Source organism: Saccopteryx leptura, chromosome 2 (genome assembly GCF_036850995.1).
Source record: "Saccopteryx leptura isolate mSacLep1 chromosome 2, mSacLep1_pri_phased_curated, whole genome shotgun sequence".
In the NCBI taxonomy this organism is placed as follows: domain Eukaryota; kingdom Metazoa; phylum Chordata; class Mammalia; order Chiroptera; family Emballonuridae; genus Saccopteryx; species Saccopteryx leptura.
In genome coordinates, this window is record NC_089504.1 from 232,027,796 (window position 1) to 232,042,797 (window position 15,002).

General features: G+C 46.3%; 1 protein-coding gene across 4 annotated transcripts in view; it reads right to left on the reverse strand.

Moving 5' to 3' along the window:
• The window catches only part of NF2 (NF2, moesin-ezrin-radixin like (MERLIN) tumor suppressor), a 77,975-nt gene that overhangs the window by 17,010 nt on the left and 45,963 nt on the right, over positions 1–15,002 (reverse strand). For all 4 annotated transcript variants that reach the window (XM_066370518.1, XM_066370515.1, XM_066370516.1 and 1 more), the window contains exons 7-14: positions 14,636–14,711; positions 12,115–12,249; positions 9,082–9,156; positions 6,732–6,845; positions 4,109–4,231; positions 3,151–3,368; positions 1,727–1,832; positions 169–296 (exon numbers count right to left, since the gene is read on the reverse strand). In XM_066370518.1, the coding sequence (XP_066226615.1) occupies positions 169–296; positions 1,727–1,832; positions 3,151–3,368; positions 4,109–4,231; positions 6,732–6,845; positions 9,082–9,156; positions 12,115–12,249; positions 14,636–14,711 (975 nt within the window). The remainder of the gene's footprint in view (positions 1–168; positions 297–1,726; positions 1,833–3,150; positions 3,369–4,108; positions 4,232–6,731; positions 6,846–9,081; positions 9,157–12,114; positions 12,250–14,635; positions 14,712–15,002) is intronic.

The following is a 15,002-nucleotide window of genomic DNA, read 5'->3' on the forward strand; positions in this document are numbered from 1 at the left end:
CAGACTTAAATATAAATAAAACGGAAATAATATGTTATTTATTCTTTCTCTGTGGACCGGTACCAAATGGCCCACGGACCGGTACTGTTCTGCGGCCCGGGGTTTGGGGACCACTGCTCTAGTTCACCAGCTGCCTAAGCAGGGCACGGGGGTGGGGAAACTACGTACTTTTCTTTCTCTATTTCCATGGAAAGTCGCTTCATGTCAGTATCCTTGAAGTCAAAAGACAGGCTGTCGCCCATGAGGTTGAAACTTGATAGGTCAGGAGGCAACGGTGCTGGAATTGGGTTCATGGGCTATAAATCAGAAATATCCAATTAGGAGGTTCAGCTCAACAGGAACAGAGGGGCACTGCTGTGTGAACTGCTGACCCTCCAACGGCCACAAACGCAGTGGGCATAGCGCGGGCCCTGCCTCCCAGCACCACCACGGCCTTCTGTCACAAATGTCTTCTTTGACCCCACAGTTCTATTCAGGAGAATTTATTCTGCCGCTACATCCTCATGTACGTGCAAATATTTGTGTTCAGGAATGTTCCATGCAGTTTTGTTCATAATTGCAAAAGAAAACAGACTAAATACCCATGCACTGGGGACTGGTTAGATGAATTATAAGCCATCCATACAATGAAATATGATTAAAAAGTTGATGTGGATGATCTCCTCTGAGGTTTGTTTATTGCTAGAGCAGTGTATCTGCTCCAATGTGTGCTTTTAAAGCACATACATCTGCAGTGTCCAGCCCAGATGAGCCCTCAGACAACTCCAGCCCCAACTACCATCTGCCTGCAATCACTTCAGAGGTCCCCAGGAAGGACCATTGGTCCAGTCAGGCCGCCGAGCCATGACAGAGGATAACATGAGGATGCTTTGAGCTATATGGCTGGCCTGGGGTGGCCTGTTGCACGGTAATAGGTAATCAGGACAGATGATAATAGCAAACTGCTCACATTTCCCTCTACCTCCAACCCTGGGCAGCAGGTGCCTCTGTGCCCGGTGTGTCTTTCTGCTGCATGTGTGATGCCTGTGCTGTGTGTGTGAGTGTGCAGTACACACCTCTGTGCATTGGCCTGGAATCCCTACTGTCTCTTTCCCATCTGGCTAGTTTCTACTCACCCTGCCAGTCAGCCCAGGTACCACCTGAGCCTCTGCTGCCCCTCCAGGCGGGGCTTAGTTCTCTTCCTGGCACCAATGCACTCTGTCTGTACAGAGACTCCCAATCTGCCTGGTATTATACGGAACAAAACAGGTGTGCATAAAGTTTGCTGAACTGAATGCACAGAAAGAGAGTAAAAAAGAGGCTTCTCTATTCATTTTTGATTCTATTTAATTGAAATTTGTCTCCCTGTTCCAAAATTGAGTTTGGAAGCTGGAACTTGCAAGGCAATAGTTCACATGCCTAGGGCATCCTAGCTTTCATGGTGGGCGGTAGCGGAGCAACCAAAGGGCACCACGATTGGCCCACCATGAAAGCTGCAGGAGGGACCAGGTTGACCAGCATTGCAAAAGTGGGCAGTTTTTATAAAAAGGTTCAGCGTCAAGGAACTAGTCCAAGGCCAAATGGCTGACCAGGCGTTCTGCCCAGACCCTAACTGCAGGCTCTCTGCATCGCTTGCTCTGCCATGCTTTGCTTCAACAGTCACCCTGAAGGTACCGCCAGGTGAGTTGAAGGACTGGAAGGGAAGGAAAGGTACCCAGGCCTTGGGGCGGCCCACTCCCAGCCTCACCGGGTACGTAGGCTTCGTAGTGATTTCCAGGAGCTTTTGCTTGGCTCTCCGCTCTGCCTCACGGGCTTCCTGCAGGTCCTGCTTCAGCTGATCGGCCTCCTTGGCCCTGCAAGGAGAGGAGGAGCCGTCACTTGTCACTTCTGCAGAGGATGACAGGTGGAGGAAAGAGACCCACTCGCCCCCTTGGCCGACCCCGGAAAGGAGAGACCTGAGCTAATTAATCCTGAGGATGGCACCAGATCAGACACACAAGGTTGGTGGAGGGTAGGCTGACATTTACATGAAATCAGAACTTCTAAGCCAAAGACCACATTCCTGGATACTGTTTCCTTCAATCAGTAAATCTCAACTGGAAGAGCAGGGAAGCCAGTGTGAGGAAGAGTCAAGTATAAACCGATGCAATTGGTGGAGGAGGAGGAGAGTTGGGGGGAGGGGCTATCGGCAGTCTCTGCTTCATGTCTGGGTGAGAGTGGGACAAGCAAAGGAAGAATCCCGGGCATCAAAGGCCTTACATTGGATCACAAAGGGCAGGAAGTGAAAGAACTGACACTTCACAGCCCCTGCAAAAAAAACAACTGTAGGCCAAAGGATCTAACCCATCATGCATCACTCATGGGGGAAGTGACCCGAACACAGAAAGAAATGGGCCCAGGACATGGTAGAAAATAAGGAACCATATTCCCAGACCGAGATGCAAAAAGTGGAGAGGAAAACTGCAGTGATTACACCTTAGGAGCGAAAACTCAAATTCAAGTGTTCTAAATCAAGAGCCAAATGCTGTGGGGAATGTGCCAGTGTTTATCTGAAGGCTGCAGGACCAGAACAATCCTGAGTCCAGACTAGTCTTTGAAAAGAACAAAGGACAGTTCCATCCTTCAACTTGGTTGTGAGCCGGGGCATCCTGGCCAGGGAAGCCAGGGCGCTCCTGTCCACGTGCCTGAGGGGCCTGAGCTCCAAGGCCGGCCTGCAGGGAGGTAGGCACCCTGTTCCTATGTGAATGGTATATGGCTGCTGTCTCCCCACATGCCCCATAAATTAAAAGGGAAAAAAACCCACATTTTTTAAATGTAAGAAGAGCCTCCTTAGATCTCCTTAGCTAAAAGCAGTCTGTGGACGTGTTCGATAGTTTTCCTGCAAACATGGTATCAGAGGGATGAGGGCTTATCACAAAGGCACAAGCATGACCAGAGGTCCGCTCAGCCAGAGAACTGTGTTCCTGTGTCCCTTCGATAGCTCCAGCTCCACAACCGGATTGGGCATCAGTCCCCACCAGCCTAGCAGAGAAGGAGCCTCTTCCTTCCCCAGGAGACAGAGAAGCGGCCCGAGGACAGATGCAGTCAAGCTCCGCCTCGGGGCAGGTCAGGACAGTGCAGCCCTCGCCTGGGCCCCAGCGCCCAGGACCCCCCACTTCCCCCACCTCTGACCTCCTCTCTGACTCCTCAGCCATCTTCAGCGCCAGCACCTCGGCCTCCAGCACCTTCTGCTCCATTAGGCGCTTCTCCTCCTCTGTCCGAATGGCCGTGGCCTTGATGCGCTGCATTTCCTGCTCGGCCTCCGCAGCCTTCTGTGCCAGGAGTTTCGCCTCCTCCTCAGTGATTTGGGCCTTTTCCGCCAACAGGTCGGCCGTCTCCTCCGACCGCATCTGGAGAGGACAGCCCGTCAGCCAGGGTGGGGATCATGTGCCTGCCATGCCATCAGATCTGAGTTCAGATGCCCAGGCCAGTAAGAACCAGGGTCTCGGATTCCCTGGGGCCCTGCCATGGAGTGTCCCCTCAGAGGACACTCCGGCAACAGATGACAAGCTGCACCCCTCAACTTTTCAGAAGGGCCCTTCAGGTTCCAGCCTTAGGCAGCAACAAGGAAGGACCTTTTTCAAGTCCCCACTTGAGCCAAGGCTTATCCTTTCTGAGGGAGAAAACCAATTTAACTCTGTTCTCCTTCCCTTTAAATCAGGTGAAAACAGGTGGAGACTTTCCCCTCAGGGACATGTAATGATGTCTAGAGACATTTTGATTGTCAAAAATGAGGGGAAAGGTGGTGCTACCAGCCAGTGGTAGAGACCAGGGACAGTGCTAAACACCCTCCAATGACAGAAGAGCCACCACAAAGGACAGCCTGGCCCCGGTGTCAGCAGCACCGAGGTTGAGAGGCCCTGCTGTAAAGGCATCCCTCAGCGAAAGCAGGGTTTGTCTGCACATGGACTCAACCTAAATTTGCTTCTGCCATTCTGCCAACACAGGTGGGAAGAAAAGGAACTGGGTTTTTTTTAAGCTGAAACGTCAAAGCAAATGTCGCCAATTTGTGGTTCTCGGGAAGTCTAACTCCAGTAGATTGAGCGAGACCCTGTGTAGCCTCCTAGGACCCAGGTTCCCCGGAAATCACCAGTGCCTCGTTGGCCATGGTTGCTTCTTCTTTCATCTGCAGCAGCCTCCTCTCCAACTCATCCCTCGTGCGCTCAGCCTCTTCCCTCATCTGCTTCTCTCGGGCGAGGCGCTGCCGCTCCATCTGGGGCAGAGAGAGGGGGGCGGCGGGCGAGAGCAATCATTGAGTCGTGGGGCTCATGACCTATGGTGCCACCGGGATCCAAGAATGCCCAGTGTCCAGAGCCTACCCTTTGGGGACCCTTTTTTTCTGGTAGCCATTGTCATTCTTGTCACCCATCACCCATCACCCTCTGTCCTTCTAAACCAGCTACAGAGGTGAAAACTATGCTCCTTAGAAAAAACATCCAGTGGTACACAAACTGACAACAAAAAGCCAAGTCAGGTCTCCACCTGGATCGAAGGAGGCATTCTTACATGCCATGTGCTGAAATAGCTACCTTGCCAAATCCCTTTATGTTGGGGGAGCTCACGTGGCCCTGCCCTACGGCTGACAGGACATAATGCAGGTTCCTGCTCCCTGAGACGGAGCCCCAGAAATAACAGCTCTCTCCTCTGGTTGGATGAGCCACCTCGCTATTTCTCATCTACACAGACCTCTCCCACACCTCTAATTTCATCAACAATAGCGCCCTTCTTGCCTCTGACCCACGGAGAAGATGGAATCATTCTGTGTGATGCATCAATAGCTCACACATTGTATTTCACAGGGGGAAGCAGCCCAGACACTCACAACCTCACACAGAGGCAACTCCTGAGCCAGGCCTGCAACAGGAGGGAGCCAGGCGGGGAGCACAGCCCCCGTCCTGACGGCACCAGTACAAAGCCGCCGCCACCTCCCTTGCCTTCTGGATTACGGTATTAATTGGGCCACATGCCGAGCTTAATAAGGCGAACAAGCACAGGACAAGTGCTGTTCTCTGTGATCCTATGGTACTTGCTGAAGTCAGGAAGCAGAAACCAGAAGTGACCACTGCATTATTTTCTTCCTTAAATCATTCAAGCCCATTTAATTACTTCCTGCTTTAGTCTTCTCCAAAATATAAGATTTCTAAGAGTGCTGCTTTTTCTAAATAGTAGGCCAAAAAAAAAAAAAAAAAAAAAAAATGCATTGGACTTCAAAGGAATAATGCAAAGATAAGCAATAAAATACTTTAAATTCTTCTCTAATTTTCCTCTTACAGGTCAATGAAAAGCGTGGCCAGTTCTCTAATTTCCATCATATTACAATTTCCATTAGGTGGATAACTGTATGTCCATTACTCTCCACTTGAAAAAAGCCCAGGCAAGCCCCTTCCATTCCCAGCACTGCACTTTCCCTGAGGCCTCCATCCCCATAATTAGGGACTGCCCGTTTGCAAAGCGGTTTAAGCTACAAGACGTTCAGGTTCAATATGCCCTTTGATCTGAGACAGAGAAGAGGTATCATTAGTTCCCTGTGACAAATGAGAAATCTTGAGGTCTGCAAGTTAAGTCACTCACTACCATCACATAGTAAGTTTCACAGCTGGCTCCAAGGTCACTGTCTGCACAGGGGACAAGGAGCCCCTGACCTGCAGGTACCAGATACCAGGGAGGGGCCTCTGCTGTTCTACAGGTGCGGGGCTGGGGTGTGTTTGTGCTATTCTCTGCCACAGCCCGGAGGTCTACCCGCTCCTTGCTGTTTTCAGATCTCTCACTTCTAAGCTTTGCTCTGCTCAAAATAAGGTCAGAGGGGGTTCTTCTGAGAGTTGCTGCCATGACACTGTGCTGGCTCAGGAGCTTTTCTTTGTCCAACAAAACCCATTCCACCATCCACAAAGCACCCCAAAGAGTACATCGATGGCCTGCCATTGCAGAAAGCAAAGAGATGGCGAGTTGAAAGCACACTGGATCAAACCAGGCACTTCATTCTGACCCTCGGCGCTGGGAGCCAGCCTCACCAAAGTACACAAATCAGAGACAGCTGCACACAGGCTAATTATTACACCTCCGAGCCTGCAGGTCCTGAGGGCAGCCGGCTGCAGCTGCTGCTACTCTATATAGTAGTTCGTCCAAAACCACAATTAACATTCTCAGCAGCGAGGCTCAGATTAATTGTGTGAATTTCGGTGAGTCGAAAGGTCTATGAGTTGAAAACGATGCAGATAGTCCGGTCTGCTGATACGCGCTCCCGGCACCTCCCGAGGAGGGTGACGTGCTGCCTGGGCTGACCCACAATGGGGAAGTGCAGCCAGAGTCTAATTAGCATGCCAGCAGCAGGCACTGAAATGCTGCCATGCATTCTATCACCATCTAATTAGAAAAGGAGAAGGCCCGGCAAAGGAGAGGCAGGCGAAAAGAAAGCTCAGCTAGATGGATGAGAGATGGATGAATGGGTGCAAACTTGCAGGCTTGGCTATTTCTCCCCACTTCACTTAGGTGGAGAAATAGCCAGAGACATTTCTTTCAGATACGCTATTAGAGTTTATTCCTCAGTTCCAGAGCTGACACCGCACCAGCTGGGCACCAGCCAAGAAAGATCCAGAAGAGAAAATAAGACATTTCCTCCATGACCAAAGGACTCTGGTCAGCCCATAACCACTCCTAACCTTGCGGGCCAGGACCACCCAATGATAATAGTCCAAACATGGTCTTGCGCTCACCTGCTTTCTGGCTTTCTCCTCCCTAGCCTGGGCTTTCATCTGTTGAACTTCCAAAGAATCGGCCTTCCTTCTCCTCATAAAAAGGTCATGGTTCCCAATACACAGCTGTAGAATCTGTGGCCATAGAAGCAGGAGAAATGTTAAACCCACAAATTTGATTCACTGCTTACAGCTCACCAGCACTACAGCATCTTGGTCTGAGGGCTCTTGTGAACAGCAGGAAGCCAGAAGGGGAAGGCATGGAGGGAAACAGCAAAGCCCTAGTCATAGCTTCTAGTGCCCTCATCTCTGGAGACAGCATGCTGACAGTGCCTCTGATAGGCCAGGAGACAGAAACCGCAATTGGAAAGAGAAATAAAAGACACCTTAGCAGATGTTTCGGATGCACCTCACTCTGCTAAGTCCAGATGTGGCTCTGCAGACCAGGAAGGAGAGGAAAGCTCATTCAATAGGTGGGGCTGGGACAATAGGTTATCCAGGTGGAAAACAATTAGTTGGAACCCTCCCTTACCCCATATGCAAAAATGAACTCCAGGAGGATTAAAGACGTAAAGGTGAAGAGCAAGCCCTTGAAACTTTCTAAGAGAATAGAGAACATCTTTATGATCACAGGATAAGGAAAGATGTTAAGCAAGACACAAATGATTAAGGAAAAAAATGTATACATTTTTCTACATTAAAATTTAAGGTTTATTTTCCCCTCAAGACATTAAAAAAAAGAGGAAATATAAAAATATAAGCCACAAAGTAGAAGATACCACCAATAGAAAAAATAGCCCAAGCCCTGGCTGGGTAGCTCAGTTGGTTAGAGGGTTGTACCAATACACCAAGGTTGCAGGTTTGATCCCCCATCAGGGCACATACAAGAATCAACTAACGAATGCATAAATAAGTGGAACAGCAAATCAATGTTTCTTTCTTTCTCTTTCTACCCCCTTTCCTCTCTCTGTAAAAACAATAAAAATAAACCATGCCTGACCAGGTGGTGGTGCAGTGGATAGAGTGTTGGACTGGAACACGGAGGACCCAGGTTCGAAACCCCAAGGTCGCTGGCTTGAGTGTGGACTCATCTGGCTTGAGTGTGAGCTCACCACTTTGAGCATGGGGTTGCTGGCTTGAGCATGGGATCATAGACATAGAGCCCAAAACTCTCTGACTTGAGCCCAAGGTCGTTGGCTTGAGCAAGGAATCACCAGCTCTGCTGTAGTCCCCCACTCAAGGCACATATGAGAAAGCAATCAATGCTTCTCATCTCTCTCCCTTCCTGTATGTCTGTTCCTATCTGTCCCTCTTTCTGTCACAAAAATAAGAAAATCACACAAAAAATAAACAGCTCAAGAGAAAAATTGTCAAAAGACAAGAAACAAATATTTAACAGAAGAGACAATAGGAATAGTTAATAATTATACAAAATGATAAAAATATAAACATGCTAATTAATTGTGACAGTGAGATACCACTGTATATGCAAAAGATGGCAAAAAATTTTAAAGACTGATAATATAGTTGTTGAGGATATAAAGTGAAAGGAAACCTCACCCACTGCTGTTAGATCTGTAAATTCATCTTCTTTGGAAACGAACGTGGCATAATCTTGATTTCAGACATACATACAGCCCTGTACTTGTAGGGCTACACGTTCATATTCTCTAGACCCTAGAGAAAATATTGCCTATGTGCCCCAGGAGGCAGATACAAAAACGTCTGTAAGAGCCTTGTTAAAATGGCACAGAAGTGAAAAACACTTAATTGTCCATCAATAGAAGAATGAAAAAAAAACAACCATATATTTACATAACGGAATGCAATGCAGCAATGAAAAAGGGATCATATCTTTTAAGCAACAACACAGATAAATTAAAAATAATGTGTAAAAAGGTAGTGACTGAGAATACAGGTGCAAGCACTTATACAAAACTCAGAAAATTCATTTCACCACAAAAACAAAGTTCTGATGAAAAGCAAGAAAATGATCACCCTTGAGGAGGAGAGGGGGAGACTAGCTAACATGGGGTGTTTCAACAGTATTGGGAGTGTGTTATTTTTTAATGCTGGATAGTGGGTACATAGATATTTATTTTTATCGTTCTTTATATCCTATATTTATACACATTACACTTATCCTTTTATATGTATGAAGTACATCAATAGAAATAATTTTTTAAAATTCTTCATCATAAAATTTAGGTTTGACCCTTTAGATTAAGCTGAAAAGAAGTCTTTCAAGGCCTATCAGAAAAACATGTACAAGCATGTACCAAGATGTCAATCCGATACTCTTCCAAAATGGGGGTTCAATATCTCAGAAAAACTATAGCTGTCAGTAATAAAAACCAGGATCTCAACTTACCAGCTTATTAACACGAAGCTTTGAGGAGTTAAACTTGAAGACATCAATTTTCTTATCCAATGGTTTAATAGTAAACTGAAAGAAGGAAGCAGAGACAGTTTCAGTTTGACAGACTCAACTGTTACCACCAACTGGGGGATTCCACAAAAGCAGCAACCACACTGGCAAAGATCCAGCTCAAGGCTTTGCGCTGTCCTGGCTTCTTGGTGCACAGGCCCTAACCCGCAGTGAATTATAAGCGCACATGCGTGCGCGTGTTTTTGATGTAATTAGCTCTTTGATGACTAAGATGATACTCTGGACTTAGACTGGGAGGAAGGCAGGGGTGGGCTGGGGGTGGTGAGGTGGGCTGGGAGTAGACAGACGGGTTTAGATTCAATGTGACAGCATACAAGGTGTCACTCCAGGTTTCCGAACACAGGGGTAATTAGATGAAAGCTGGTAACAGAAGGAATATAGTAAAGTGTGAAGACGAATAGATTGTAGTGGAAAAGGAAAACATAGTTCCTGAAATCAGAGGGGAGAGAAAGATGAATAACAAGGATAGGATGGTAGCTTAGTGGAAGAACTCAGGGCCACAGCACTAAGCAGAGCAGCACATAAAGAACAAGTGACAGCTGTTATTTTCAACCATTCCTGACGAGACCAGACAGATCCTCAGTTTCAAAGATACACTTAAAAAATGGATATCCATTCCCAAGAAACAACTGCTAAGTAGACAAATACATTTTAAAAGGTATATACTTAGGTATTTCTTTCTTATGTTATATTGTCCAACAAGGGGTTAGCACAATGAGGACAGAAAATGATCCTTTGTTTAGCTTCTGGTCAAATTAACTTGGAAGTGAGATTGCTCTTGTGTAGGCTGCTATTTGTGAATTTCATGAACTTATTTTTGGCCTTGCTGTCAAATCCCAGAGCTGTCAGCAGGAAACCGCAAGTCGTGGGGAAACCACAGGCTCTGCGCCATGCCAGGGTGCACACAAAGAATCAATGAATCACTTAAAATAAACCAACACTTCTGTTTTGACAGCACAGCTGTCATACATAACTACTTAGACTACTTCCTATTATGTCAAGTCAGCTTGGGGTCCTCCTGCTGTGCGAGTTATTGACATGATAAAACATGATGGCCCCCTGCCCCTGGAGAGGGTATATTAGAATTTATTTTGTCAGGCAATACTAAGGGAGACTTTAATCCTTGGGTTCTGGAAGAATGAGCATTTTGGGAGCCTTTGGCACACAAATTTGTGGGTGTACAGTAAACAGAAGTTTGTAAAATTAGAAATGAAAAACTACCATACCGTGGTAACACCTACTGCTTTAAGTCATGTGGAGCTTACAACTTAAGTAATTTAAAAAATAAATATCTAAATGCTGATCTCTGGGCTACTTATAAAAATTTGAAAGTCAGGCCCTGGCCGGTTGGCTCAGTGGTAGAGCATTGGCCTGGCGTGCAGAAGTCCTGGGTTCGATTTCCAGCCAGGGCACACAGGAGAAGCACCCATCTGCTTCTCCACCTCTCCCCCTCTCCTTCCTCTCTGTCTCTCTCTTCCCCTCCTGCAGCGAGGCTCCATTGGAGCAAAGATGGCCCGGGTGCTGGGGATGGCTCCTTGGCCTCTGCCCCAGGCGCTAGAGTGGCTCTGGTTGCAACAGAGCAATGCCCCAGAGGGGCAGAGCATCGCCCCCTGGTGGCCAGAGCGTCACCCCCTGGTGGGCGTGCCGGGTGGATCCCGGTCGGGTGCATGCGGGAGTCTGTCTGTCTCTCCCCGTTTCCAGCTTCAGAAAAATACAAATAAATAAATAAATAAATAAATAAATAAATAAATAAATAAATAAATAAATAATTGAAAGTCAGAATGTTTTATGGCTGAGTAGATCTCAAGCCTGTAGTAGAAACCAGAAGCCTGTGGTTCTTGTCTATGAGGAGAGAGAAAACAGGAAGTCTGTCTAAGGGACGGGGTTCCGCAGGCAACATGAGCTGTCACTGTTACCCCACACACCGCGTCCTGGCTGTACGGCACCAATACGACCCTGAGCACTGTTGGCCCACTGTCCTCTGCCTGGTGCCCTGTGATGTGGCTTCAGGGAAGCTGGAGCTCAGCCCCTGCAATTCTACTCCCCAGACACAGATTGCTTGATCTCTCTACATCTCTGCTTCCTCTGATGTGACACAGATAACCCAAACACGGCCTCTGCGCTGACAGCGGCGCTCCTGGGAAGACCGCATGAGAGTCAGGCCGAAAATGCTTGCGCGTGGGAAAGCACTGTATCACCACCATTGGTCCCTGCCCTGCAGCTTTGACCAGAGCAGCCCAGTCATCACTTAACTCTGACTTCCTTGAGGGCTAAGACAGGATTCTCTACATCTTTGTTTCCCCTGCGAAATCTAACACAAAGCTGATGCTCAATAATTCCTTTAAAATTAACAAAGAATGAAGAGTGAATAAACAAATGAATGTAGGATTACAGTGTTTGGGAAAGGTCATTGTCCTGTGTAGAAATATTTGAATTCTAACTTAGTGTGTTTATCTAAGTAATTTAAACATAATTATTCTCAAATTCTTGTAAGCAGGTTAGCTTAATATCATTATTTATATCATTGTTCATACACACACACACACACACACACACACACACACACACACACACACACACTTACCACATGCCTCAAGCATTGGACACAGAGAAAGGGTTTAACATATACCACACTTAACTAGAAACAGAAAGCCAAGTGATAAGAAAGGGTTACATTTTGGCTTGTTTACTGTTCTTTGGGGTTTAGTCCTGACAGGTTGAGCTTCCTGGCCCCTTGTTAGTCGAGTGGGGGTTAGTGACGCTCTTTGAAAATAGGATGCCAACAGTGGTCTAATAAATACTATAAAAATCAACAACCCAAAATGCAAAGCCTGGGAATGAAATTCTTTTCCTGACAACAGGAGAAGTCTGGCTGGGGACACCTCAGCAAGGGTGAGAGATGGGAAAGGCCGTCTGCTGGGCCACGGGCGCGTCTGTGGCACAGATATGTCCTACCTCCTTGTCACTGTATGAAATGTTTCGGATTTCATTCCACGGGAAGGAGATCTTGGGAGTCAGCCTGTTCTCAGGATCGTAGATGTGAAGTCCCAGAGCATCCACTCCAAGCAGCAGCTCTGTGCCCTTCTTATTCTGCAGATTCAACAGAGAACGGCCACTGTTAGCTCCAGCGGAGGCTCGAGGTTTTGTTCAGCTTCCCAAAGGGCGTGGAACACACTGTGACATATGACAAGTTTCAACAGGCCCCAACAGAAGTCACAGCTCTCCGGTAACCATCCACAGGACCTCTGGCTTGCTGAACCAGGGCAGGCGGAGGCAAAACTATACCACTCTTGTGACTCGTGTGTCCCATAGAGGGACGACTAGAGGCTGCTGTCACTGGCTCAATGGCTAAATAATCAGATTATCAGAGATGCAAAATGCAAATTGGTAGGATTGATCATTTCTTATGTTAAAAGACAAGACTTGGACTATCAGAAAGAGAATTCTAAGTGCTGGGATCAGATGGTCTTATTAAATGTTAAAATGTATTTTAATGTGATAAAGCAAGTATAGTAAAATGTTAATTGTAGAATCTATACAGTGGGTCTATATCAGTATTCATTGTAAAATTCAACTTTCCTCTATGTTGTAAATTTTTTATGAAATGTTGGGAAAATATATCAAAATGAATTCTATATAAATTATTAATATATCCCTCAATGAGGCTGTTTAAAAGTTTAATTAATAGACTATCCATATGCTATACTTCTGATGGCAGTCCTGGTCAGCAGTCAGAGCAGCCAGAGAGCAAGTGCCCTGGGCCTCCACATCATTGGCCCAGCTGTGGACCTGGAGGCCATGACCTCATGCTGCAGGGCTATCCCCCTGCACTGTGGTCTGGCCTTTGTAATGACAGTAGAAAGAAGCTCCCTGCACAAGGCCCTAAAGCATGTGACCCCTTGCTGACAACAAGGAAACTAAACCAAGACTCAAGGGCAAGAAAACAGATGTGCAATCCGAGAAGGTGCTTAGACCCTGATGAAAAGTACCAACCTAACAGCAGGTGTCATATGGAGAAGTGAGTGCTCCAAGATAATTTTTTTTTCTCTTTCTAACACCTTGAAGTCAGGTGTTACTACCAAACCACAGGAGCGATTCCTCTGCTCGGCTGCAAAGCACTTAAACATACCACGTTAACATAAGTGAGGCTTCGTACTTCGAAAATCTATGGTACATTTTGGAAAATGAGATATTTTATTATGTTTCTGACTATTTCGTTTAGCTTTCTTTTAAAATAAGGATTCCACCCTCCATCTCCTATCCTATCATTACAACTCCAATATTTCAAGGAGAGAGAGATGGTGACTCAAACATCCCCTTTTGAATTGTTTTAAGCACGTGTGTTCCTTAGTTGATGGTGACATTTCAAGAACTTAAACACAAAGGACTAAAACATCCATTAGCTTTGTCTATTGCATAATATAAGAAGCCACACACACAACACAATATCTGACGGCTATCAGAAACTTTTTTAAAGATTGTGAAACACTAGTTTTCTAGAATCTAGGTGGGCATGTGGAGCAAGAGGAATTGTGTTGACAAAACCACAGAAAGGTGTTCAATTAGCCTGACGGTAAAGAAAGCAAACAATTAGCAGATACAAACTGATAAAACTTTAGAAATCTTCTGCATTTTTACAGAAAATCTTTTAGGCACTGGTTTACTATATGACATAACCTAACTTGTCAGCGTGCATTATCTTAAGCAAAATAATCCATTTAAGAATTTATATTTAGAAAACAGATCATATTTTAAATGTGTTCCAATTTGCTCAAATTTAATATAAAATTTATAGGGACCCCAAAAAAGGAACGCAAACCATACTGTGATGGTTGTTTTAATGTCTGCTTTTCTATAGTTTGGAGCTAGCAAGGAACTAAATTAGCAAATTTGCATGAATTCCTTTGGAGAAAGCTGCCTCCTGCTGTGTCCAGCAGGGAACCCTCCAAAGAATGACTGGAAAGGCCGGACCTCCAGAGTGAAAAAAATGCCTATTGGATGCAGAAGCAATGAGTTCCCAGAGGACAGTGGAGTATTTATGGTTTGATTAGAAAACCAATTAGCCTGCTAGTGAGAACAAAAGTCCACGCCCAAACAAATCAGTAATATATAAAAGCAGCTTTACTCTCCTTGTGCCCTTGGGGAAGGCAGCACTCACAGGTGTTTCGGGGCACCCAGATCTCACAGAGCACAGAAATAATCAAATGTGGCACTGGGAGCGTTCAAACAGGTTTCTGCTCAGCTCAGGCCAACCCAAACCTTCCCGCACCCGCCTCCTCCCAAGCTCAATTGATACCTCGGATGGGACTGAAGTCCAAAAATAGAAAATGAGGCTATAAGACCCTCTCCCTTTCTCCTCCTCACCAGTGAACTGTGAAAGAGCCTCCCCTCCCAATGAGAAAGTAACCCATTTTAGAGTCTGCCCCTGGTTCAGTCTCTGTTTAGACACAGGCAACTCGAAGAAGCTTCAACACACCCGGATTGCAAAGTAGTTCACGCCGTACATCTCCAGGTCCTGAGCTATCTTCAGATATTCCATTTCAGCTTCATCCCTGTGAAGAAAATGAGAGACATTGTCACTGGAGCTAAGGGAGAGAACTGGAGGGCAGGCGCACGCCAAGCTGAGCATTCAAACCCACCGGAAGACACCAGCCAGAGCAGATATCAGCGGAGCGCTTCCTAACCCTAAGTCTGTTAAAGACAACTAGGTCAAGCAGAATGTCCTGTTCCCATAAAAACAAGAGAACAGATTCATTACAGTGTCTCTTGGCTTCAATTCCATGCTTTGCCCTTGATAAACAGTGACACCCGTCTGGTAATTCCAGAAAAGCATGTGGTATGTT